The 27,634-nt window shown below is 49.3% G+C and overlaps 1 protein-coding gene across 1 annotated transcript; it reads right to left on the bottom strand.

The window, feature by feature from the left end:
• Positions 1 to 281: 281 nt before the first annotated feature.
• On the bottom strand, positions 282 to 27,323 carry QSOX2 (quiescin sulfhydryl oxidase 2; the record flags this gene model as incomplete). The annotated part of the gene is made up of 12 exons (XM_080927059.1): positions 282 to 2,127; positions 4,339 to 4,527; positions 7,490 to 7,640; positions 8,466 to 8,588; positions 10,883 to 11,012; positions 11,090 to 11,224; positions 12,448 to 12,593; positions 15,076 to 15,166; positions 15,340 to 15,445; positions 16,448 to 16,496; positions 18,457 to 18,557; positions 27,014 to 27,323. 12 exons carry the CDS (start codon positions 27,321 to 27,323, stop codon positions 1,580 to 1,582), a joined length of 2,079 nt encoding a protein of 692 aa, XP_080783185.1. The 3' UTR covers positions 282 to 1,579.
• Positions 27,324 to 27,634: the final 311 nt, after the last annotated feature.

Genomic DNA, 27,634 nt, shown 5'->3' on the forward strand with positions numbered 1-27,634 from the left:
GTCCCTGCACTGAACAAGGCCCTGGAGGAATGCAGCCTTTTCCCTGCTTAATGAGCAGTTCAAACAGGGATATCTGTGGCAAGCTTGTCCCCCAGAAGGGATGACCTGGGACTCTACAAGGGCAGCTGAAGGTAGGACCTTCCCAGAGTGAGCTCCTGCAAACACCAGCCACACCAGGCACTGTGAGGTGCTGTGGCAGCCCCAGGGCCACGGTTGAGGAATCACCTTCAACTATGCTCCGCAGTGGTTCAACTGTGGGCTCAAAGTATTTCACTGGAGCTGTCCTTAAATAGGCCCAATTCTCAAGCTGACAGACCAGTGGTGTTCATCCTTAGAAGCACCCAAGGATGAACTATTTGTTTTTAAGCAGAGGACTCCAGGTTTCAAAGACGTTTCCTGCCACAGGAAAGTGAAGCAGGAGGTTCCAGTGGCTGAGCCTGGCCTCTGCCCCAGCCAGGGAGGCCTGGCTCTTAGAACTGATCCCTACGCGATGAGAGGAGGGTTGACAGCAGCCCAAAGAGACAGCTGTCATTTTCTTAAGTGGCAGCAGGGACATCGATAATACAGGGTCTTAAATGGTACCCATGTGACCAACTGTCATTGGGAAAAATGCAAATATAAAATATGGAATATGCAAAGTGGAATGTATATTTAACCTAGCCATACCCCATGTGAGTGCAGGTACATGTGAGCACACACACACACTGGAACACGACTAGCTTGCTTTATCCAAATAAAAAGAAGCTCCTGAGCTATAAAGGGCCTCAGTAGGAATGATTCCAGAAATGTAGTCCATTTTTTAAAAATTCTTTAGGCACAAGTTTACCATTGAGATTTTACGAATAATGTATTTAATTTGTTAAATTGATGTTATTGTTTTTAAGTTACGCTCACGGCCAAGAGGCCTAGTATGCAGGAGCAGCATCCCATGCCCCTACCAGTGTCCTCTGCAGTGTATATCAAAGACATGACAAGGGCTCTAGAGGCTTCTGGGAGATTGCACTGCCCCACAGGGACCAAGATTGTATTACAGCTTGATCCGGTTATTTAGGACGCAGGGAAGCTACTACATAACTTAGTGGCCTCTAGGCCCTGCACCCCACAAGGTGACCAGACTTCCCTGTTCAACTTCAGAGCACCCCGAACTCCCGTGAAAGCCTATCAGGCTTATGCAGGAACAGCTGCACAGCCCACATCTGTGGCCAGGTGTGTGATCTCTGTAGAGGCCGCTGTGCTTTGGCTGCTCATGTCTGGATACTGCCCCAGAGAGAGGAGAAAGATGAGGAGGGAACAAATGTAGATGTGAGGCCTCATGGAAGGATGTGTGGCTTTGTGTTGGACATGCCTCCTTCTAGCCTACAGGGGCAAATACAAACTTAGTCTAACATGGAGGCTGGAAAGGTGAGGACAAGGTATCAGCAAGGCAAAATGTTCCATTAGAAAAAACAAAACAAAACACATGCTCCTCCAGACACCATGCTGGGCACATTTGCAAAATCCCTGATCCCAACATTGAAGCTGCAGGTGTTTGGGTAGTTTCAAAGGCTTCCTCTGTGTCGCCATGACTGCCCCAGGTGCTCTACACAGCTGAGTGGTAGAGCCGAACTTTCCATCGTTTGGACCTTACTCTGAAGAAGAAGTACATGATCATCAGGAACAAGGAGGAGGCCACGTACAGCACCACACAGAGGCTCATGTCCAGACTGGAGAATCCAACCCCAAGGAAGGGCACGGCTGCCTTGGCCTCCTTAAGTGCCTGGGGCCCCTGAGGGCTCTGGAGTCTTAGGTCCAGCCTGTGGTGCAGGCTCTTGGAAAGGTCAGTTCTGGGGCCCAGAATATGGGGTGGGTGGAGACTCTCAGTGTCCTGGTGTCTCCATGACTTCCCTGAGGGGTTAAGACCTTTGCCTTCTTCTTGCTCTCTGCCCTGGGCTTCCCACTCACCAGGACTGCCCTGGGCCGCAGAGTATGTGTGCACCAGGTTGTCCCTGCTGTAGTGCTGCTTCAGAAACACAAGCACCTGGTCCTCATTCCAGCTGTCCAGGCCTTTAATTTCCTCATGGCAGGCCGGGCAGAGGTGTGGAGTGGGCCATGGAACCTTTGGAAACTTAGGATCCTCACTCAAATGGCCTAGAAGGGAGGCAAGGAGAGAACCACAGAAACCTTTCAGCCATAGGATGCTAGTATATCTCACCCTACCTAGCATCACCTGCCCCAGCTGTCCTCCATCCCCCACTCCTGGGCATCCAAATGCACTCTTCTTTCTGGGAAGCCACGCGTACAAAGGAGGCACACTGCATTCCGGGCTCTACTCGCCTCTCAGGACACTCTTCTGTCACTCATCCAGACTTCCCTCCTGCATGGGTCTGTCACGTTCTCACTTCTGTGTCCTGGCTTGTTTGAGACAGGGCTTCTCTGTGTAGCTCTGATTGTCCTGGAACTTATTCTACAGACCAGGCTGGCCTTGAACTTAGAGATCTGCCTGTGGCTTACACCACCATGGCAGGCTGGTGTCTTCCTTAAAGTGCCCTTGAGACCCACCACCTCACAAAGTCCTTGAGCACTCTGGCTACTGGAAACACCCTTCCCCAGACACTACTCACTCAAACATTTCCCCACACTCTAGACCCCTTCCCCTGACGCCCAGGCCCTAACATTCCTAAAGACCTTGGACTTGACTCCAGTAGGGGAGTCATGTTTAGACAAACCAGGACTTCCTGCATACATATGAACCTGGCTCCTAATGCAAACAGGCCTCTCTTGAGTCTTGCGACCTCTCAGGTCACCCCACATCTGATAGGCAAGCACACACAGGAGGCCACGCAGCACTGCTGTTCTGCATGATTCCCAGCTGTGATTCCATTCAGGAACATCATTCTCACAAGGTGTTTGGCTTTGGGCTTCCCACATCCCCACTGTTCCCCTGATCCCTCCCCACATATGGAAGTGCACATGGCTCTGCTCCAGAGTGTGTACAGAGTTACATAAAGGCAGGACTTTTTTTTAATGCTATAGATCCTACACACAGGGTGAGGAGACAAGGCCAGGGTCAGCAAGCGCTCCCTGAGAAGAGTCGGCTGGTAGGAGATGAGGACACACTGCTGAGACACAAATCAGAGTCTTTGTAAGACAAAGCACAGGTCTCACAAAGATAAAGACCCAATCCCTAGGCTGGAGATGAGCCTGGTGAGCAGGTGAGGACCCCCAGGAGCAACATCAAACCAGGCCATACAGCCCCTCCCACTGGGGCCTACTGGTGTGGGCACTTGTGGTGGGGACAAATGACAACAGGGCCCCTGGACTGGGTAAGGCCCAGCTGGCGTCTTGTTCTGGCTGCCTCAGAGCCAGGCGCCTGGTGGGAGGGAGACAGGGAAGGCATTAGAGAGAAAGCCCTGTATAAGGGCCACTACGGCGACGCCTTGAGACAAAGCAAATCCTCCACACGAAAGGCACCGTCTGCTCTTGGTGCCAAGAAAAACCAATTTTCTTTAGTGCTTTAGTTGTAATATGCTTTATAATATAGCGGATTAAACAAAAACCAAGAGTTTAGTGACATTTTCCGTTCAATCTCTATTAAATTCATTTCTCAGTAGAATTATTCTTAAGCCTAATTTTAATCTGCCATTGATTTTGAAATAGTGGGAATTACTTAACCCTGACAGACTACATAGGCCCTCTATTTGGTTTTCTTAAGACAGAATCATGTGTGAGGTTTGTTTATGGATCTGAGATGTGTGTGCACACTCTGGAAGGGGCCAGGGCAGAGCACCTTCCTCAGTTACTCTGACTGTTCTCATGCTGTGAAACAGGGTCTTTCATTGAACCTGGAGTGTGCAGACTGGATTGGGACAGATTGGCCAGCAAGAACAAGGGATCCTTTCCATCTCCCCAGCACCAAAATTTTAGGCATGTGTTGCTGTTCCGGATTATTTTTTTTCATAGATCAGCTCAGATTCTCACACTTGCATAGCAAGAATTTTACAAACTGAATTAAATCTCTAGTCCCTGAGAACAGATTTTAAAGATAAAGAAAGTGTTTAGCAACATTTCAGTAGGGTTTTCCCCCAGAGCTGAGAATTCCGTGTGGTAAAGCGTGGGGGTGGTGATAGTGATGGGAGATAGTGAAGAGCCCAGCAGTGTCCACGGGGGCCGGGACTCCACAGCAAACGGGACACAGGGTCTGAGACAGCCTGAGCAAGCAGGAGCAAGAGGACATATACTGTCCTCACACACACTGTTCAGGGCAGCCTTGGGGGCCTTCAAGTGGGCCAGACGCTCCAAAGCCGGACTCAAAGTTATGTGCCCAGTGTGGGAACAGCCAGGGACATGCAGGCCTCTCACCTGCCAGGCGGCTGTTCACCATGTTGTGCCTCCTCCAAAGCCAGAGAACAGCTTGGTCTGGAGTTTTCACAGAATCCATGGACTCCTTAGCCATTTCTTCAAAATGTTCACCACATTCTTTGCACCCAAAGAATGTGCGGATGTATCTCCTCATGGTCTGCAGCACGGCCTGAGGATCATCTTCAAAGCCTGCAGAAGGAAAGACGGCATCAGTGCTGCCGGCCTACGGACTCAAACAGGGAAAGACTCGGATAGCACCTAAGAGGATGGGGTGGCCCCAAGAGAACCACAGGATAGGTTTCCCAGATGCCAAGTAAAACTGGGGTGGTGAAGGCTGCTCACAGTGCATGCGGACAGTGGCAGTCACACTGGAAACATGTCAGTAGCATGGCATTCTGAAGGCTGAGTGGTGGTTCCAAGAGGAACAAACCCATAACCCAGATGCCTCGATCCCCTAAGCTTTAAAGGATGTGTTAACATGTTCATGCTTGTCTCTGGCCTTGACCTCATTACTCACAAAACAACCTATCTCCGAAAAGTGTGTTTTCCCTTGGATCTGCCAATCTGCTTTTTAACCCTAAAAGTGACACTTGTGGAGGTAAAGCTCTCACTCTGAGCCTAAGGCCATCCTGCTCCAGAATCCACTAGGGCCAAGAGCAAATATAGCTGTGTGCAAATCTTCCCTGAGCAGATGGGCAGCAACAGTTACCAATTGGCCGGCTGCCAGGGCTCTCTCTCGGAGGCCAGCAGGGACGCAGGCTGGTAAGGGCTGCACTCTTTCAAAAGGACCAAGCATCTCCAAATGGTAACTTTTATTCTTTTGTTGGTTTTGATTTTTGGACGCAGCCTCATACCGTGTCATCCTGGCTGGCCTAGAACGTGCAATAGAGCTCAGGTTAGCTTGAACTCAGGGCTGTCCTCCTGCTCCAGCCTCATGAGTACTAGAATTACAGGATTATAAAACCACTGGTGAGGCTGTTTGTCTTTTTGTTTGTCTTGTTTTTCAAGACAGGGTTTCCCTGTATAGCCCAGGCTGTTCTAGAACTCACTCTTTAGATCATGCTGGCCTCAAACCCAGAGATCCACCTGCCTGTTTCCTCAGTGCTCGGATTAAAGACATGCACCACCACCTGGCTGATTTTAAAAATACAAAAGTCCAGCATCCTAGCAAAACATCCTAGCAATCCAGGCTTACAGGATAGAGCGGCTCACCTGACAGGTATGCAGTGGGTTCAGAAGATAAAACCCCTCCCATAGGCAGAAGTAGCCAGAGACAGACAACCAACACAGGAATGGGCCGAATCCCAACAGAGGTAGGCATGGGACCAGCTCACAAAGCAGAAGGTGCACTTCCCACTAGGGAGGGGGGAGTCTTTTTATCCGTGGCAACATTCACTGGTCTCTGCTTCTCATTATACCCAGGGGTCTGTCCACAAGAGACTCTTGGACATGAGGAGTTACACTAGTGCCTCTGTATCCAGGAGTAAAAACCAGCATACCATTGTTCCTGCTGACTTTGACGACACCCACCAGTAGCTGGGCAATGCCTGGTGTGAGACACTCACTGTTGCTAGTTGTGTGACCAGCCTGCCTGGCCTCCTCTCCCCATTAGATCTTCAAACATCTGCCTCACATCACAGTAATCCCACCAAACCACTGCTCGATCCAGCCCTAATCTTTAAAGTGGACAAGAACCATAAACCACTACCTGGGGGAGGGTTAGACCATGCAGTCAGCACTATAGTAGACGGGTTTAAATCAGCTTCGAGAAAAGAAAACCTCAAAGATTTAATCCTGCTCCCTGCTTGACCCAATTCCATTGGCAGGAGACGACTTTTTAGAGCTGCATCAGGCTGTGCTCACGAGGACGATTGCTACCGCTGCCTGCCTGATGTCCGTCATGCAGACATTGACGGTGTCCTAGGACCTGTCTCTGACTGCCCCAAACTTTCCTCAAGAACTCTTTGTTGAGCACACAGCAGTGTTCTGAGGAGCTAGCATAGCAGAAACATGGTGGGTGAGCACTCTTCCGTTTTCCACACAGACAAGTGACCTCTGGAGTCAGCCTGTTTTATGAGTAGTCCTGATGCATTAAATCACATAGTGCTATGGGTCTGATCCCAGTGACTGGATTGTTTCTGGGGTTTCTCCTTGATGTGTGCTCCTCTTCCTTCTGATTCCAGTGGGAATGTGAGGTTAAGAATGACCAACCTCTCTGTATCCTAGACATACCCTTTTGCAAAGTGACTTGGGTGCTTCTATAATGAAGTGGGTATATTTGCCTAGCTTTAAGTCTAGACGAACAGGAGATAGCTGAATGACAGCCTGCCAAAGCCCTCAGGGTCCTTCCTGATCTTCATCCTACCTAGTAGGAAGCTGAAGCTAGTCTGCAGGCACGAGTCAATCCAAGCTTTCCTCTGGGGGGCTAGCTACCACCACACACCCACACCAGCAACACAAGGAACTGAAGAACCATGCAGCACAGCCAGACCCAGCTGCTAAGACGTGAGTGGACCTCAGAGAAATGGATGATGAACTTCTAGCCAGGACATAGCAGGGACCTGAGGACCTCGGGGGAGCAGCCAGTGGGCACTGAGAAAGCTTGGATGTGGGTCTATCCCAAGTTGAATTGGATCTCATTATACTGAAGCTGAAGACCCAAGTTAAACCACACTCAAGATTCCTGATCCAAGGGAACTCTAGCTGCTTAACTTGAAGCTAAATTGTTCTAGAATACATGATAAATAATATACCTCACTAAACAGGGTTTACCTGCCTTATTTTACTGAGTAAACTAAGGTGAGTTTACACTATAAAGTACACTACAAAACCAAGGTGAGTTTACACTACAAAAACACAGAGCGCTGGTTTGCCCTCTGATTTTTTTTTTTTTTTTAAGTAAGGCTGCTGTGGCAAAGGATTCCGAAATTTCCCTCCTGCCTTCCATGCACAGGCAGGCTGTGCTTGTGGTGTTTGTATTTTGAGATGCTCACCTCTACACTTAGTGTCCCCTGCCCTGACATCTAGGTGACTAGCACCACATACACATCCAGGCTTTGCCTTGTGGGTACAATGCTGCACATGTCATGCACTCAGAGAAGACAGTGCACACAGAAGGCCATTAGTGCCAGCTTGGTTAGGCAATGGTTACCTGTGCCAACCAGTGCTTCTGGATGGGTGGACGCCTGAACCGTCAAAGTGTGAAACAGTTTCCAAAGGGAGCACGGGTAGCCCCTCAACTCCAACCGGCTTCCTTGACATCCCACCCAGTTTATGTGGCTGGTAAGAAAAATTCCAGAAATCTGAGACAAAGAATACAAGACAAATGTTAAAATTAACACTAGCTGCAGGATGCCTCTGGCTTTGAATGGGGAGATGATCATCCAAGGGTATCAAAGTTTCTCACTGCATGCCTATAATCTCAGCACTTGGATTATGGCCAGATTTAATTGGGTAAGACTGGAGAATCTCAAGTTTGAGGCTAGCCTGGATTATATGAGAAATATTATTGAAAGAAAGAAAGAAAGAAAGAAAGAAAGAAAGAAAGAAAGAAAGAAAGAAAGAAAGAAAGAAAAAAAGGAAGGAAGGAAGGAAGGAAGGAAGGAAGGAAGGAATCAAACACTGTAAAAACCAAAAGCCTTGGATGCTATGCTGTTTAAAAGCAGTTCTCACAGTGTGTTTTTGCTGAGCTGTCCTTAAACTGAAACCTTCAGTGTAACCTACCAACATCATTGAGGTAAGAATGCAGGCATGAAGTCATCACAGAAACATGAGCAGGAAAATTGTGAGGCTTCTCTACTTGGGGACATGGACCTTATCCACAAAGGGACATAAGGATTTTCTACATGGGGAGACTGGTTTCTCTTATATTTTTGGTTGTGAGCCTGGCCTTTAATGACTGATCCATCTCTCCAGCCCGAGACTGGTTTCTCTAAGCAGGGAGATGGGGCTTGTGCTGTGGTACCAAGTACTAACAGCAAAGCAGGAAGACACCATGTGTGGGTAGATTTTCTCTTCCTTTCTGCAGACTCTGGGTCCCGGTCGGGCCTGGGCAGCAGGAAGAAACACGTGAAATGAAGGAAACAGAGTGTAGATGTATACTAGACATGGCCAGTGCTGGGACTCACCTGCATTTTATTGTTGACTAGGTCTAGGATGGCATTGTATGGAATCCTGTCCAGGGGGAGGTTGGCAAGCCACTCCTGCAGTGTCTCCAACAGCTTCTTGACTGGTGGCCGGCCAGGGAACAGCTAAGAGAGAAGACCCCATCCTCTGAGATATTGAGAAAAATTGCCACTACCTACTAAGGTCTGAAAGCAGTACAGAGAGCCGTGACCTTGTGACAAAGTCCATACAGCTTGGTCACAAGCCCCACACCAACACATGCCCTGCCTCAGGCAGTCCTATAAGGAAATAGATCCAACCTCAGGACCAGCCTCGAACGGGGGCTTCTTCAAGAACTAGGGGATACCAGATGGCTGTTTCATGACGCTAGACAGGGAGAATGCTAGGGATGGTGTACTACCAAGTTATCAAGAGCACAGTGGCCTCCAGAAGACATGCCACATACTTACCCACTCTTCTGCAATTCTTCAGCTCTAACAGTCTCCTATACTCTATACCTCTCATCAACTGCCCTGCAAGGTATATAGGATCAAGAACCTATCACATGCAGCCTAGTGGCTGACCCATAACACCGGAGAGCAAGTAGCTAAGAGAACCCTAGTGGGTCTTTCGCGCTGAATAGTATACTCTGTTCTCTCTTTCTCTCTGGACAGTATATAGTTTGTCTCTGAATAGTATGTTTGTCTCTGTCTTGGATTTTCAAGACAGGTGGTCTCTGTGTAGCCCTAGTTATCCTGAAGGTTGGCCTTGAATCCACAGAGATCTGCCTGACTCTGCTCCCTGAGTGCTGGGATTAAAGGTGTGAGCTACCACCTGGCTTTTAGATTTTTTTTTTTTTGTACTGAGTACAAAAGCATTACATTTGTTAATTTTACAACTGTAACTTTCGTCGTGACTCAAGGACCTGTTAGCATCATATGGCACATTCTCAAGCCTCAGGCTTAACTGAAAGAAGGCAGGAGGGCAATAGCGGAGAGACATGCTCACCAAGACAAGGCCAGGGCTTACAGCCAACTGTGTGTCTGGCGTGAGTGTGCTGGCTGGGAGTCAATCCAGGCAGCAGTGTCTAGTGAGACATATGGTTAGCTTAGCTGAATACTTTCTGGTTTTGAGATAGGGTCTCTATGTAGCCCTGGCTGACCTGGAACTCAACATGTAAACTAGACTGTTCTTAAATTCATACAGATCTGCCTGTCTCTGACAACTGAGTCCTGAGATTAGAGGCATACGCCATCATACCTAGCTAGACACACTCTTACAAAACAAAGCCATCCAGAGTCATGTCAACCCTGAACAGCACAGTGGACTAAAAACAGACCTAGCACTTTCTACTGAAATATTTGACCCATTATTCCTTGACACATAAGTTCTATTTTTTTTGTTTTTCTCAAGTTACACTATAAGTGTAAATGATTATGACTGAACTAGCTAGAAAAAGTGGTCCTAAGAAGGGATCTTCAGAGAAAGACGTCCTATAAAATACCTCACTTCATCCATGCACAGTACAAGGTAAGAAGGGTCTAGCCCTGCACTTGTGGCCAGAGCGCAGCAAGAACACTGCTGGACAGAACAGGAGGGTTCAGGTTCACTGGCAAAGGGCAGGGTGATCTCCACATTCTGGGCACTGGAGATGATTACTTGTTAGGAAACTGAACCTGACAATTCTCCCCCTCATGCCAGTACTGGAACATGAATCTCAAATTACCATGATGGAAGTGGTTTTGGCCCATCTAGGTCTTCTGAGGATGCCAAGCATTCTGTCCCGTTCTATTCCTGGACTTTTCTGCCTGCTCCTTTCCACCCCACCAAGCAAAAGTCCTGTTCTTTAGGGACCGGCCATGTGAAGTTGACAGCTTAAGGCTTCTCTTCCAACCCCTCGAGAGCCCACCTAGCGGGGCCACAATGTCCATGGAGTACACACCTGCCACACTTATCTGCCTTCCCGCACTACTTCTGCTGGGTTACCTTCAATCAATCACCCCTTAGCCTTTCTCAGTACTTATGCATGGAACTAATTCCCTCACATGGCTTCTGGGAGACTGTGGCTATGCTGGCCAGTCTTTTCAACCTGATTCTGACACAGCAGGGCCTAGGTTCTACTGTGTCATGTCCTTCCCCATCCCTGGACACCTAACTCTCCTAGGACCCCAGTCTGAAGCTGCCTAGGAGCAGGTTTCACCTTTCCTATTCCTCATGCCTCGTCTGCTGGTTCCCACAGGCTGTTCAACTGCCCAAGCTACGTGGGGGAGTCAGAGCTCACTGCTGCTCCTGTTCTTAGCCTCTTCTGCTCCTCTCTGACAGGCATGTGCTAGTCGCTACCACGGCGTCTAGGTTGGCCAATCACCCACATCAGCAGACAGATGATCCTAGCCCAGTAAAGGGGACCCAGTACCCATAATCTGAGCAGAACCACCCACACCTTGGCAACGACAGTCACGAAGTCCCTGAATGTCTTCAGCTGGGCTCCGGCCAGGGATCTGTGGGCAGCCAGCTCTACTCTCAGCAGGTAGTGAAGTCCCGACTCCAAGTCCGCAGTGTACAGTTTGGCCCTGAGAGGAGCAGTGGAGAGTTAGGAAATACTTCCAGGGGGAGCCTCTCTGCTGCACCCAGTCCCACTCACACTTGCCTGTCAAATTCTTTCCAAACCACAACCTCTGAAGCTTCTTCTTTGTTGGGCCTTTCAGGCAAAGAAAGTGACTTTTTCCTTACATCTGGTAAGGATTTTAAATAAGAGGAGAAAAACGACCGAAGAGGCTTTGCACTGTGAAAGGAAGGAGAGAGATGTTTTTATGCCCGCCAAGATCATGCAGCCTCTCCGGGCCACAGCTTGGAGGAGAGCTGTCCAGCCATTCCCCTTGTACACACACTGACCAAGATGGTGAAGAATGCTCATGTCAGATGGGCCTCAGGAGCCACCCTCCCACCTGAGATGAGGAGACAGAACATCAAGTCCAGAGACTCACTGACATACAGCTGCAGTAAGTATTCCAAGTACTTGCTGGAACCCTAAGATGTTTGTAAAGCTATTGGAGCATCTAACAGGATCAGTTTCATCCTGGCTATGATTCCACTGTACCACAGGGCCTTCATGACATGCTTACTCCGCTAGCTGAACCGTATCTAGAGGCCAAGCCTAGACTCAGCCCCTCCCAAGCTTTCTGATGCTCAGAGGCCATCAATGTCCCTTGCAGAGAATACAGTAGTGTGACTGACTGTGCAGGATTAATGTGGCTTTGTGTTAGAGAGGTTGCACATGTGACATGTGTGTTAAGTATACATACAACCATCATCAGAACCCAATGGCAGTCACTGGGGTAACTGTTAGGGCAGCCTACCAGATGCTCAGGACCCACCCCAAAAGCTCTATGATCTCGAGTGCCCTGGATTTCAATGTTTTGTTTTCCTTTTTGAGAGAGGATCTTATGTAGTCCCCATATAGCAAGGATAAGCTTAAACTTCTGATTGTCCTGCCTCACCTCCCAAATGCTGACATTATGGGTATGAGCCACGTGCTTTGCCGGCTAACCTGCATACAACTAAAGAACTGTGGGGTGTAGCTGAGACCCTGTGAAAGCTCTCCTGCAGCCTTACAACTTTAACTCTCACATCTGTTCTGCTTTATTCAAGGCACTTTATTGACTTGTTACCTAGTGCCCACCCTAACCTCTGTATAGTCTGCTGGTCACACAACAGACACACACAAAAGCCCAGACCTACCTTAGGTCAACGGACACCTGTTGCTCTTGGGGTTTGCTCAGAAACTCTCACAGAAACAACCAGGGGCAATGACCACCCTGGGTCCTGGGGCCTAGAACATGCTCATAGCAGGTTGGGGAAGATGGCCAGGGAAATATGGCTTCCTTATATCTCAGCCAGCCAGAGTCTGTCGTGTGGACTCTGAGCCTTTATCCAACAGGCCAGTGAAGTGCAAGTCTGCAGAACTTACTGAACGCTCACCTACTCATCATACAAACCAGCACTTACACATTAGCCAGTCCATGAGACCCATTTGGGTAAATCAAGTAACAGGAAGGAAATGAAGAAATGCCAAGTGTCCCCAGAAACGCTTTGTCCGTATCCAGTGCTCGGCTCACCATGATGTTGTCATATGGAATCAAATCTAAGATCACCTGCAGAACAAGGAGGCATGTCACTGCTCTGTTTTCCTCAGAGAGCATCCTCAAGTGTGCAGACCCACCCACAGGTGCCCCGGACTGAGGCCCAGCACCACAGTTTGCACCCTCCCCTGCAATCAAAACAGCCGGGGAACCGTAGGTTTTATGCATTTTAAGCAGCTCACCAAGTCACACAATCACTCTCATTTAGCAATTTTCCAGAATAATCAAAAGAAACACGTGTTGACCCTGTGTGTGTGTGTGTGTGTGTGTGTGTGTGTGTATTCTTGTGTGTGCAGGTGTATCTGTGTGTGGACGCATGTGGAGATCAGAGGATAACCTAATGTGTCCTGTAAGGTAATGGCTCAGGTACCACCTACTTCATTTTTGAGACAGGGTCTCACTGGCCTGGGGCTTTCCAAGCAGACACGGTGGCTGGTCAGCAACCCCCAGAGACAGGCTTCCTTCTGGCCACTCAGCACCGGGCTATGGAAGTCAGGTCCCCATGCTTTCAAGACAAGCATTTTATGGGCCAAACCAAGTAAACCAGCTCCAAAGTAACATTTTTAAATGTTTTTTTTTTTTTTTAAGATTTATCTATTTATTTATATGAGTACACCGTAGCTGTCTTCAGACATGCCAGAAGAGGGCATCAGATCCCATTACAGATGGTTGTGAGCCACCATGTGGTTGCTGGGAATTGAACTCAGGACCTCTGGAAGAACAGTCAGTGTTCTTAATGGCTGATTCTCTTCAGCTCCCAAGGTAACATCTATTACTAAATCTTTGCAACAAAATCTATAAGAGCAGCGTAAGCACCTTCACCACTCATCAGCTACAGCCATGTTTTCCCAACACACTGCCTACTGTGTGTCCACATTTTGGGGCTAACAGGTTATTCAACGTTATTGTAGTTCTGAGCCACGAGGTTTGGGGTAGCTCCTGCAAGTGACTTGTACTTGGTAGGTTTGCTTAGCTTGAAGGAGCTACAGCAGGTCTTAGTCACAGAGACATCTCAGTGTCATCTCAGCGTCTAAAACCCCTCCTATGCTCAGCACATGGCAAGTGGAATCTTGTTCTCTGATGTTCTCAGATGCCAACAAAGCCAGGTGCTTCCTAGACTAAGGAGCAGATCACATGTAGGTGGATATACCCTAAGATCACAGTGGTGGTGGCAGTGATGGCAGTATTGGCAAAGGTGGTGGTGGTGACAGTAGCTATCCTTTCTGTTTTGTTTTGTTTTTGTTTTTGAGACACTCGATAGCCTTCAATGGCCAGGAACTCATATGCAGTCCAGGCTGATCTTAAGCTCACAGAACTCTGCCACTTGAGTGTTGGGATTTAAACATGTGTACTACCACACCTGTGTATCACCACACCTGTGTACCACCATACCTGTGCACCACTACACCTGTGTACCACCACACCTGTGTATCACCACACCTGTGTGTACCACCACACCTATGTACTACCATATCTGTGTGTACTATCACACCTGTGTACCACCATACCTATGTACCACCACACCTGTGTGTACCATCACACCTGTGTGTACCATACCTGTGTACCACCATATCTGTGTGTACCACCACACCTGTGTATACCACCACACTGTGTACTGCCACAACTGCACACCATAGTTCTTCTTGATACTAACTCTCAGAGCATGCTTGGTCACAGGTCATACCCAGAGGACCAGACCTCATTGATCACAAAGGCACTGATGTGAGAGGGTAATCAGGAAGGAAACCCTGTTTTCAGCTTGTAAGTGTCCATGTGTGAGATGAAGGGCAAAGGGCCTGGAAGAGCTGGCATGCAGTGGTTCTGGGCCATAGGAAAGGAGTTGGAATAGGGAAATAAAGGGAAAGGTAGGGAAAGAATGAGCTCTAGGCTCTGCTGTTCCTTAAACCTTTGACTGGGAATCCTGCCCAACTTGGAGGGAGGGCAGTGAGAGCTCAGGGGGCAGCTAGGCACACACGGTTGCCACACTGTTCTCTGTAGCCTGCCTCACAGCCTCCAGGGCCTAAGAGCATCGCTGTCTCCTCCCTGAACTGCCCACATAACCTAGAGGATTGCATTCAAGCAGGAAGGAGGAATCCAAATGTCAGGCTGAACTTCCATGTCGTCAAGGGATCCTGGCATTAGCAACTGGGTTTCTGGTTCCCTGATTTGGTACTTAGCCAAAGCTGAAGGTTTCTAAACCACCCATATGACACAAACATCTCACAAAAGAAGCAAGGTCCTATAGTTTCCTGGATGTGATAACACAGCACACAGGAGATCTCTAACAGTGAAAAGTAACGGCTTCAATGGAAGGCACAACTATGGCTGGACCCTGAAAGGCAAGTGTCACGTCAGCATTTGTCTTTCTTCTATACAGACTGGCTACTTAGTGTCTCTGTAACTAACGAGGCTCAAGGTTGCTGCTACCAATGCACTAACCACAGTCCACCCCAGCTACCCCAGCAGTAGCTCCAAAGTTCATGAGACATGGTACCTCTCGTCCAACATAAGAACCGTCGCTTTCAAACACAACAGCATGGTACTGGCCACTGTGGCTGTTCATGAAGGAACGGATGTCACTGGACCTGTCAGAACAACAACAACCCTTCAGTGTTATCCATGACGTAAGCTCTACAGCATGCCAGTACCCCAGTCACTAACACAGGATTTTAAAAACCATGCCCAATCCGCACCAGGAACTAGGGGAGAGGGATGAACCAGGGCTCCCCACAGGCCACCTCCCAGTGGAGCTACTCACTGAATAGGGTCCAAGGGTGGGCATGCAGGAGGCCGGGCGCCTTCGGTGTGGTTCTGCAGGAAGTCAATCATTGTCTGCCTGACTGTCCGCAGCTCCCTGTCAGGTCCTACACAAGAAAACCCGAGTCACAGCTGTGGCTCCAGGTGTCTGTGCCTAAGCAGCCGCCTCAAGCCCAGAGCCCAAGGACAGTGAAGGCAGCAGCACTGCCCACACAACCCTAGGTGCGCTGCTGCTCCCTAACAGGCTGTATCCTGGTCAACAGTGGATTTGTACAGTGGGAGACCACACCGCTGAAAGCAGTTAATAGGTAGGCTACAAGACACAAGGAAAGTGACAAATCTCACACATGTGGTGGTGAGAGGTGGCCAGGCAAACCAGCTAACCCACATAGACTGCTAACACAGGCAAACTAATCCTGACGCCAGAGACAGCAGGTATCTCCGGGGGAAAAGTCTATGAAGCATTTTCTACCTGGCCAGGCTCACACATAAAAACCCACGAGCCACACACTTGCCAAGTGCATACACTCCAACAGATACTTTTTCAAAGTTTGTTACCACAGGAAGGAGTGAAAAGAGCTTGCAGGAAAGGCGGGGCTGAGGGGTGCAAAGTCAAGTGAGCAGAATGAAGGGTAGGCATGAAATATAGACAAAGGACAAACTTCATAAAAGTCACAGCAGAAAATGTGCCTCCACATCTCCCAAGAAGGGCAAAGCACAAAAGAAAGACTATCCTATGCTGGAGGGATGGCTCAGTGGGTAAGAGCCTGCATTACTCTTCCAGAGGTTTGAGTTAGTCCCTAACCCTCCGTCAGATCGTCCACAGCCTCCTAGAACTCCAGTTCCAGGGGGAACTCACTCACACTCCTGGCCTCTAAGGACAGATAGACAGGGCCAGGCGGGCACACATGCACACACACATACAATTCTTTAAAAATTGAAAAATACCTCATCCTCACCATTACTAACATTTCACTTTTCCATAGAAGTCAGGCAGCCCAGTGCAGACATACTGACTGAACGGAGGGGCCTGGGCTCCACCTGCTGAGGCCACATTGACTTTACCAGGTCGAGTGAGTCAGGCTACAACAGAATCTGCACGTCCTTACCTTTAAAGTTTTCTCCAGTTGTAAACTCCTTCGTAAATGCTTTAAAATACTAAAGAAGAAACACAAAACAGATCAGAGCGAGCGCAGGGAGCTGTGCATATGTTTAATCCTTAAATGAGTCTGATCTGACCCTTCCCAAAGCCACACTGACTGGACGAACGTGTCCCATGCCTCTGTGTGTGAAGCACCAACTGGGTTCCATTACGTCACATCTGATCCAACAGGGTCAGAAGCAAGATAACTCACTAGGGCAGAATCCTTACAAAGGTGGTGTCCCTTGAAGTTTTGACAGCACAGGTTCCAGGGACAAGAGAAGCTATCCAGAGCTCCGACCCGAGCTGCCCCATCAGAAGCCCATCAAGCAGTGAAGGACAGCGAGTGCTGTCAACACAGGCCAAAGGGAGGCCAGTACCGAGTGAGGTACTTAGAGGACTTCCTGTACTTCCAAGAGGGAAGCAGAAGCAGTCAAAAGGAAAACGGGCAGACATTTTTAAAAAAGATTTATTTTATGTAGATGAGTACACTGTAGCTGTCTTCAGACACACCAGAAGAGGGCATCTTATCTCATTTCAGATGGTTGTGAACCACCATGTGGTTGCCGGGAATTGAACTCAAGACCCATGGAAGAGCAGTCAGTGCTCTTAACCACTGAGCCATCTCTCCAGCCCATGGACAAACATCTTAACAGTCCCAAAAGAATAAAAACACAGATGTGCTTGTCACTAGGAAAATAGCAAGCACAGGCCCTTTGCCCTGTACCATGGACATATGTGTTATGTTGTGGAATGGGCCCTACTGGGTCCTCTGGCCTTCTTCTCAGACTGATCCAGGGAAACCTGTCACAAGTTGAGGGGACCCTTACAGCAATGTTAGTCTATGCAATAAAAGCCAAGAGATAGGTCAACACTGAGCAGCAAGGGGTATCACATACAAACCCAATAAGCCACCAGCCGTGCCCAGCATCATGGGCAAATCTTGGCAAGTCATATGAAGTATAAGAAAGAAGGCCCAGACATTTACATACAACCATTTAATGGAGAGCATGAAGTTAACAGCCAAGGAAAACAGAAATACATGTGACACTATCAGCCCAAGGCCAGAAAGTGAGAAAACAAGCAATAAGGACCTGTGAGATTACTGGGGCTGGCACCACACTGAGCATCACAGTACCAAAGCCCAGTCAATGGATGGGTGAGAAAACAAGGGGCATCGCTGTGCTGGGGGTGTGCCTCTGAGAGTGAGTGCAGTGTTAACAGAACTGCAGTCACAGACTATTCAGAAAGTAACCCAAATTAGGCCGTAGTGGCTCACACCTTTAATCCTAGTACTCGGGAGACAGAGGCAGGTATGTCTCTAAGTTCAAGGTCAGCCTAGTCTACAGAGTGGGTTCCAGGACAGCCAGGCCTACATAGAGAAACCTTGTCTGAAAAAGAAGGAGGAGGAGGAGGAAGAGAGCAAGAGTGAGAAAAAGGAAGGAAGAAAAGATGAGGAGGAAAAAAGGTCAAAGGTGCTATATAATTCTAGAGATGCCATGAGTGTGAGATGTTTAAATGCAACCATGCGGGCACACATTCATGCACACACTAAACAGTGGACTTCAGCAGGGTCTCAGGTAGTACCTCTGCCCCCTAGTGGAAGAAATGTGTAAGTTTGTCAGCAGAGCCAACTGCAGCCAGGGAACAAGGTATTTGGAAGAGCTACTTCAAGCTGCTAGTGCCTTCCTTCGGCCTGCCAGTAACAGTAGACCCAGCAGCATGACACCCCACAAAGATGTGTACCCAGCAGGCTTCTGTGTGAGCAGGGCCTTCATACTATACCTGGCTCTGATCAGAGCTTTCTGTGACAAGATGAGGAATGGGCAACTTGCCAGGAATATAAATCCCCACAAAGTCTTCAGACTTCAAGCCAGAAACGCTAACCTAGAAGCTACTGGTACATGGATTCTGCCTAATAAGCCCCTTATGAAAAAGGCAGTCCTGCAGCAGGGGAGCAGGTTGCTGGGGGCTCACCCTGAAGGTGGGGTAGAAGTGGACATCGTATGTGCGGCACACGTCCTGGTTCTTTTCTTCTGCACAGTCCAGAGCAGCGACACGGATGGCAGCAGCCCAGTCTACAAGTCAAAAATGGGACCTTGAGCAGAATTGCCAACGCCGAGCCACTCCATCCTAGGCAGCATCTGCCAAGCCCCAGCCGCCCCAGCGAAACCATTCTGCACCTCCCTTTCTGCTGTTCACCAGCTCTGTGCTGAGCTGGAACACAGAATAACTTGTCAGCCAAGGCCAGAGCTGTCTTCTACCACTGTTCACTCAGCAGCTTGCCATGACAGTCTGTTAAGACACCTGATGGGTGGCGTGCAGGACCTGAACTGTTGTCTGCAGCTGGCAATGGACACTACAGGAGACACCAAGGAGAGCACACAGTGATCGGTGGGCCTGTGGGCCCAGCACTGTGCCGACTTTAACCCCACCCCACCGAGGGATGCACGAGCCATTGTTGCAGAAGAGGAGCAGCCTTAGACCTTTCTTACCCTTCTTCTCATCTCCTTTCAATGTTTTTATTGGGAATTCCAACAAATGCACATGCGCATGCACACCAGAAAAGGTAAATCAACTTCCTACATGTGCACTGTCTGTGTGACTAATTATCAGCTATGTGTAAGGTGATTTATCCAAATCCCTTCCCAGTTCTAGAACTTCAGATCACAAACTTCAGATGCAGAACCATGGTCACCAGTCTCTCTCTCAACACAGCCAATAACTGGTGCATGTTCCTAAGGCTGGGCCACCGTCCCACCCTGTCACACCCCACACTTTCCCTTGAGCTTCTATAAAAGTGGCACAGGTAGAGATTTTTATCAGGTTCTTTTGCTGGATCACTCTTTTTTTTTTTTTTTTTTTTTTTTTTTAATGTATTTGTTTTATATATGTGAGCACACTGTAGCTGTCCTCAGACACACCAGAAGAGGGCATCAGATCCCACTACAGATGGTTGTGAGCCACCGTGTGGTTGCTGGGAATTGAACTCAGGACCTCTGGAAGAGCTGTCAATGCTCTTAACCACTGAACCATCTCTCCAGCCCCCTGGTACACGTGCATACAAACACACACACACACACACACACACACACACACACCCCCCTGTGTGTGGGGAAGGTGAAGTGTGCTTCTGCAGGAGCATGAGGGGGACTTGGCACCTCCCTCATTATTGTTACAATAAATACTGGGTCAGGGCTGCAGCCTCTTCTCACCTCTCAGCCAGGAAAGGGACACTTTGCAAGGGAAAGTGCTCCTGGCAACACAGAGGTGATGCCTGGCTTCCTGCCTGCTCACCGGGTAATGCACGGGGCTCTTCTACGAGATGTGTGCTCTCCTTCCTCCAAGGTGTTAAAATCATACCATTACTCACACCCAAGAAGTGGTGGGCTTGCCTGGTCAGCAGCACAGAATAGTTCACAGCTATACAGTGTGGGCAGGAGAGGCAGAAGAGTCACTTGATTTCTAGCAGGAGCTCATACAGTGGGTTACTGGTGTGTTTGATAAGTGTTACTGTTTTCACCAGCAACCTTGCTGAAAGGCATGTGAGACCATTCTTAGAAGGACAAGAAATACCCAAAAACCTCAGAGGCTACATGTGTGGATTAGCCAGAATGGAAGGGACAATGTCAGAGGACACTTAAAAATACCAGGTGCCAGAGTTCAGTGGCTGCCTTCCACGTCTGCCACCCTCACTTATAATACACATCTTCCCCTTTTATTAAGATTAAGAAACTGACTAGGTCATTCACAAATAGCAACCAATACCGCCAGCTACACAAAATCAGCTCTGTCCCAAGGCCGCTTTAAAAACATAGAAAAAGCCTTTCAGTATTTCTGAACCATAGCTTCCTGAAGTCTCAAATGGCACAGAATTGAGGAAGAACAGTTAATACACCCATCCAGTTAGAGGCAGATGGCACAGAAGGTACTCTGAGCCACCCTGACTCGATCAGACCCAGCCAATCCACTCTACTCACTGCGCATTTCCACCCAGTCTCCTTCCATGCTCTAGAGAAGTCCTTATACAAAAAAGCGTATAACAGTGACAATCCCAGAGTAAAGTGCAGGAACCAGTCTTCTGCTACCTAAAATACCCAAGCCACTCAGAACTGTGATGTGTGCACCTAAGGTTTGCATGGTGGGGTCTGGTCCTGCTTTGTTTTTCACATTTTTCTTAAGCATGGATACTCAGAATTGAGTGTAGGGGCTGGGGGCTCAGTGGTAGAGAACATCCCAGGGTTGATCCTGGTACTGTGTAGCTGCTTGCTGATGCTTTGCACCAGCTTTGTATCTCTCAGGTTCTGCATTCTGGAATCTGCAGCAGAAGGCCACTCCAACACAAGACACAGGAAAACAGAGTTCCCCAGGAATCCTGCAGGAGATGGTGCTCAGCAAGACAAAGCATAGCCAGCTGTGTAGTTTATTTGTTTTGTGTGTTTTGTCTGAAATAGGCTCTGGTTATGTAGTGCAGCTGGTCTTGAACTTGCAATGCTCGGGCCTTAGCCTCCTGAGTTTTAAGATCATACTCTTAATAACCCCCGACACAGTTTGGCCTCTGCATGGCTGAAGGCACTAAGAGCCTAGTCCATGAGGATGGGGAGCAGTGCTCACTGACAATGGCACCCTGGGTCTCCATGAGAGCAAGGCCTCAATGCTGATCCCACATCTCATCCCACCCATGGTAGAGCACTGTTCCTACATACTCAAGCAACCTTCTAGCAACGCAATCTACTCAAAGCACCTTTGAGCCACACTGTCCCCCCCAGTGTCCTGTGAGTGCACAAGAGGACACTGAGCTCTAAGTACCCATTTGATGAGGGAGGAAGAGGAAATCCCAGAACCAACTCAGCCAACATCCATACCAGGGCAGAGACAAGAGGTGGGACTGTAGGGAAGCTAATGTTCCTGAGTGCTCACTTACCACCGGGCTCAGCAATGTCAGCAAGGTGCAGACAGTGAGTCACCCTACCAAGGTGGAAGGAAACTCTTAGCTCAGCTGTGCTCCTGAGAACAAGTTAGTACAACCCAGGCAGCCAGCAGCAGCTCACAAAAGGCCTCACAGACTCAGGCTTCAAATCACAATCCGCACCAGTCCCCACGGTAACATAGCAAGCACTCCTTCAGAATTCTCGTCCTGGGCCTGGGCCTCCTGCCTGGACCCACACTCTGCTCCTTTGGCTGGGTTGTTTCCTGTCTCCCTCCAGATCTCTGAGGGGATACCACCTAAAACATCCACATCTTCAGGCACATGTAGGCAAAGGTGGGGACTGAACAGAACAACAGTCATCAACCAGTGAGAGCAATATAGGCTGTTCTAGGTATGACAGTGCCTAGGCTGGGTCAGCAAGGCTGAGATGGCTCTAGAGCCAGAGACAGGTTTTAGCACATGAGCATGTACAGAACACTTCCTAATTACAGCTCCCCTCCCTTGCTTTTTAGCCAACAATGCCCTCTGACCTCAAGAAGAGTCCGAGGAGTAGGCCTCGTGAGCACAAATTCTTCTGTCAGACACTGTGTATGTTCACTACAGACAAGGGACCAAGTTACCACTTCTGGTCTCTCTGGCCTGGCCTGGCCGTCTTTGGGTCCTGTCTCTGTAGTATCTACACCTGGCTATCCCAGCATCTCTTCTGAAATGTCCTGTCTCTCTCATAAAGGTACAGTAGAGACACCACTGGCTCTCTTCCTTCAGTAATCATTTCATAGATGAACTCTGCCCTCTGATTCCACAGTGGGCAACTGCTGGCTTGAAAAGGAGAGAGCCGGGCTGAAGAGATGGCTCAGAGGTTAAGAACACTGACTATTCTTCCAGAGGTTCTGAGTTCAAATCCTAGCAACCACATGGTGGCTCACAACCATCTGTAATAGAATCTGATTACCTCTTCTGGTGTGTATTAAAACAGAGCACTCATATACATAAGTCAGCAAACAAACACACAAATAAAGAAATATATAAATAAAGCAGATTCTTAAGCCAGTTGTGGTGGCTTACACCTGTAATCCCAGCACTCAGGAGGCGCAGGCAGACAAATGTCTGGGTTCAAGCCCAGCCTGGTCTACAGAGTCAGTTCCAGGAAACAAACAAAAAGACCAAACACACACACACACACACACACACACACACACACACACACACACACACACACAGCAGATCTCATTTAGAAAACCCATGTCATCAAGGAACACTGGAAGAACAGAGCACAGGTCTTCCAGGGACAGGAGGTGGTAGCTAGGACAAAGCTCTCTTGGTGCCAACCCACCCCATCAGCATCTCTACTGACTGGATACCGTGTGAAGTTCACACATAACCTCAGCCAGGGCTAGTGAGAAACCATCAGCAGTTCCTGTGCAATGGTAGCCAGTGTCAGATAAATGACCTGAGGCCCACTGTGGCTGCAAGAGGGAAGCTGGTCAGGCTGAGCACACAACCATACCCTGGGCTGAAATGCCATGGATTGCAAAAGCCTCCGGTAAGGATCATTCTCATTCTGGCTTGAGGTAGTGCACACCTGTAACCCCAGCATCAAAAAGCAGATGCAAAAGGATTCCAGCTTTGAAGACAAGACTGGGCTACACAGCAAATCATTTCTCCCTCTACTCGCTGAAAACATGCAAAGGATGCTCAACTCTGTTCTGTCCACTGAGAACCTCACAGGTCTGAGATCGCCTCAAGGCTCCTAAGCTGACCTTACATTACTGTCTTCCACTTCCTCAGCAGCAGCCAGAGCCCTGGCTTTGGAAACAGTGGCCCTACTACTCTCTAAGCAGCCCTTCCTTTTCATGCCCGTGTGGGAAGAGTTGCTTTGTTCCTCGTGTCCAGTTTTCCTGACTTTCCCCACTCTCCTCAGAAGCCATCAGCTCTGCCATGTAAAGCCGTTCATTCAGGAGCAGGATGGACGCTGCTTATCTGGTCTCCCAGTGACCATCCCTGCAACATCCTCTAGACCTGCGGTCCTGCCTACCTGGGATCTCTCTCTGCCTTTGCTGTGGCCAGTCCCAGGAATAACTCTTCAGAGGGCAACACCAGGCCTCCTCAGCTGCGGTTAGTCCTAAACCTGTCTGCTTTGCTCACCACTCCCTCAGTCTAGCAGAGCTGGGGTGGAGAAGTGTGAGCACTGACTCAGAGCCCACGTCACCCCCTGAACATCTATTTGAAGATGCACAGGAGAGGCATACCCTCTGGAGACCTAGCTGGCAGCTGGCCTTGGCTAATAGCAGTGACCACACTTGTGAGATAACAGAAGAGTGGTCGCCCTCTGCTGTTGGTTCTGCCATCTGCAGTGTTCAGGACTGGGCTCTGCCACATCCCTCAACAACTGCTGTCCCCAGTGTCCCTCTCTGCCTGTTTTCAGTAAATGGATAATGAGCACCCTGCAAATACTAAGCAGTCATCTTCAAGAGCCTGCGCAGGCAGAAGACAGCAGACACCATGGGAATGAGGAACTGAGGGGAGGCATAAGGCTTTCAGCAGTAACAGAATACTCACCCGTGTTCTCCGCCCGTGGATAGCACTCTGTGCCTACCCACCTGTCCAACACCTCTAGAGGGACACAGGAAGTGACAACGGGCTCTGGAGTCACCTGGCCTATCTGTCACCTGGTACCATTATCTGCAATATCTGAGACTAACACCTCCTTGCCAGACGGTTCTAGAACATTCTAGACTCTCGGTGACTACCTGCCAGGTCTGTTCCCTTTCAAGTCCTTTGCCAAGATCTTCAGGGGCAACCACAGGTGTGTCCTCTCTCCACAGAGGACCGAAGAGAAGAGAAAGAGCCTCAAGGTCGCCAAGAGCTAAGGAACACAGACTTCAGGGTGCACTCCTGCTCTCCTGAGTCTCTACAGAAATCTTTCAGTGCCCAGGAGAGTAAGCACAGGTGACAATTGCCAACCCAGATTATGCTAAACATGACAGCTTGAGATAAATGATTTCAGCAGAGCAGGTTTTGTTCTGGGAAATGCCTAAGCCACATAAACACTGGCATGGCCTTTGGAGCCACTGAACAGTAGACCTTTTGTTAACCTAGCTCTCATAAGGAAAACCGCTACTTCCCCACAGTCAGTGAAGAGCCAAAGAAACTTCACCATAAGTTTTTGAGGAAATGGCAGGTGTCCTGAACCAAAGGCACAGGCCAGGGATGCACCCCCCACAGACATTCCAGCTGTTCACATCACTAGAAAAGATCGGGGGCAGAAAGGTAATATAAGTCACCTTCTAGCCACTCCCCGCCCTTAGCAACAAAGTCAGTCCAACCAGAGACCAGGGGCTAAGAGAAGCCACTGGATGCTACCTCATGGGGGGAGGAAGGAACCCCTGGGGAGGACCCAATACAAGGCCTGCACGTCCAACTCACAGGTGACTGATTGCCCCAAGCACCCTCCCTCCTGTTACATCACCCAGGCAGGGAACCAGCAGGAAGCATAGCCAAGAAGAGGCCAGGCAGAGGGTCCAGTGCTTCCAATATTCCGCACAGAAGTCTACAAGACAAGGCACAAAAGTACTGCGGTCAGTATCCCAGAGGACCAGAGTGAGAGTCAAAAGCTTGCTAAGGAAACGATCCTTACAGTTCCAACATGGCAGACATCCAGTGGGATATCATTTCTGCAGGAATCTTACAGTTAGGCAGGATCCCTTACAACAGGTGATCAGACACCTCTGGAACTTGTGCTGACTAGATGCTAGGACCCACCCAGCAGCCTAGGCTGGGACTGGTAACACTAGGGTGACTTGCTTCAGGAGCCTTTGACATCCGTGACTGACTCTGGCAGCTTTGCCCTCAGCACTCTGCTTCCCTCTTCAGGCCTCGCCGGCTCTTGCCAGTCGGCTTTCACTCTCACCACACCTTGTCCCATCTTCTTGGCAGCCAGCCACTCTTTAAAGACAATGACAGTTCATTAAGTCAGCCACAGCATTTGCTGTGGATTTTTACTGTGGCACTTTTGGAACTGTCTTTCCTCTCAAGTTCCAGGGACAATTGTAGCACTCTCTGTTGGTTTGGTTGCAGAAGAGCCAGCTTATAAGGACTGATGTGGCTTAAACTAGTTAACAGATTGAAAGCCAGAACTGATATAAGCGAAGAAGCTGCCAACAAGTCTTGCCAGGGTCACCTGCAGATTCACCAACAAGTATCAAGAAATGGAAAGTCCTCTCTTCTACTGAGTGGCAAAAAATAAAAATAAATAAACAAATAACCCACAAAAACCACCATAAAAAACGGTCTTTTCAATGTCCTGTCTCCGTTTTGGCTATGCTTGCAAAGGACTTAAGGAAACCTGAGATGGCTATAAGAGGTTAAATGCACAGACTACTGGTGTTGGTGCTCACCTTTAATCCTAGCCCTCAGAAGGCAGAGGCAAGCAGATCTTTCTGAGTTCAAGGCCAACCTGGTATATAGAGTGAGTTCCAGAACAGCCAAGACTACACATAGAAACCCTGGCTGGAAAGATCATACACAAGCAAGCAAACAAACAAAACCCCACGCACTATTCTTTCAAGAGAGCAGAGTTCCATTCCCAGCGCTTACACCCTACAGCTCCCCAGCACCTGTAATTCCAGGTCAGGGAACTCAAGCCCTCTGGCCTCTGAGGGAACCTGCACTCACCTGCACATACTCATGCTACACAATTCAAAACAAAGTAAATGTTAGGAAGAAAGAAAAAGAGAACTTAAGACCCAAGAGAACAATTTCATTAGATTCTACCCCAAAAAGCCAAAGCAGAGGTCCAGTAGATTCAAGGCCAGTCTAGACAACATCATGAAACTCTGCTTCAAAAATATAAAAGTCAAAGTGCCCCAACAATGAGGAAAGAGAAGGTAAACATTTTAAAATAGTCATTTGCAATTGTGTACTTGGAAAAAGGGCTTCCTTGCAAATCTGTTTAAGAAGAACACAGCAGTGTTCAACACCAGACACCTAAAACCAAAGATGGGGAAGAAGAGTAACAATTTGTTGTCTTACCCTGTGAGATCTGTAATTAGAGGTTAGTTCAACAGTTGTAAGCCAGTGGGGCAAACCTAAGTCAGTGCTGGGCAGACTACTGCACAACCACTTAAATCCCATTTACAGGAGCCGCTCGAAGGGGTCTGAGGTCTGCAAAGGTAAATAACTTAGCGCTAAGGAATCACTAAACACATGTGGAAAGATTTCTTAAAAGCTATGGTTAGTGAACAAGAAGTCCAGCAAGAAGGCGCTTTGCAAACTTTCTGCTTCGGCAGAGTAGTCCGAGTAGTCCCCAGAGTGGGTTTCTAAGTTTCTCGGCCCACGGCCCACCATATGGCCGGCTACCTAGCAAACCAGGTTGGGGTTTGACAGGAATAGGGACCTTCCAGAGTGGAGAGGGGTAGGCTCCGAAATGCAATTGCTGGGTATGGGGGAAATCAAGCTGATCCGGTGGCTGTATAAGAGGTTGGGGACAGGATGAAGCCAGTTTTCTGAGCTGGCGACCTCAGGAAAGTCATCTGCCCCTGCTGTGGCTTCGACCCACGCAGCTGTTGCGCCGGAGGAACGTCCACCAGCGCACGGGGCCCTCACCTCGCACGTCCGCCGCCAGCGCTCGCCAAGTGGGTGCGTAGCCGATGCAGTGGCCGCACCACGACGAATGGAACTGCACCAGCCACGCGGCTGAGCTGTTGCCTGTGGACGAACGCACGCTGCCGCTGTCCAGCAACCACACGGCGTCCTGATCCACGTGGTACAGCCGCGCCCCGCCGCCCTCCCGGGGCCCCACTGCCGCCGCCACCGCCAGCAGCAAGAGCAGCCGCGGCACCCGCGCGGCCCGAAGAGAGGGAGGCCGCCGCGCATCAGCTCTGGGACCGCGCGCCACAGCCCGGGCGGCAGCCATATTGGGAGTGCCGCCGGCGCGTTGACCTTTCACCCTGGCAACCGCCATCACGTGCTTGCGCGCGCCGGTCCCGCCCTGTGCATCAGCCCCGCCCCCGAATCCTCTAGTCTTCCCAGGCACTACCCTTCGCTCCTCTCGCCCCGCCCCCATAATCTGGCCCCGCCCCGAGCACGGGAGCTTCCAGGTCCCGCCCCGCTCGCTTTTTGGCTCCGCCCCCGTGCACTGTTCCCGCCCCAAGATGTAGGCCCCGCCTCATTTTTAGGCCTGCTCCGCCCCTGTACTCCTGGCCCCGCCCCTGCTCCCGGATCACG

Source organism: Micromys minutus (assembly GCF_963924665.1).
Source record: "Micromys minutus genome assembly, chromosome: 13".
Taxonomy (NCBI): domain Eukaryota; kingdom Metazoa; phylum Chordata; class Mammalia; order Rodentia; family Muridae; genus Micromys; species Micromys minutus.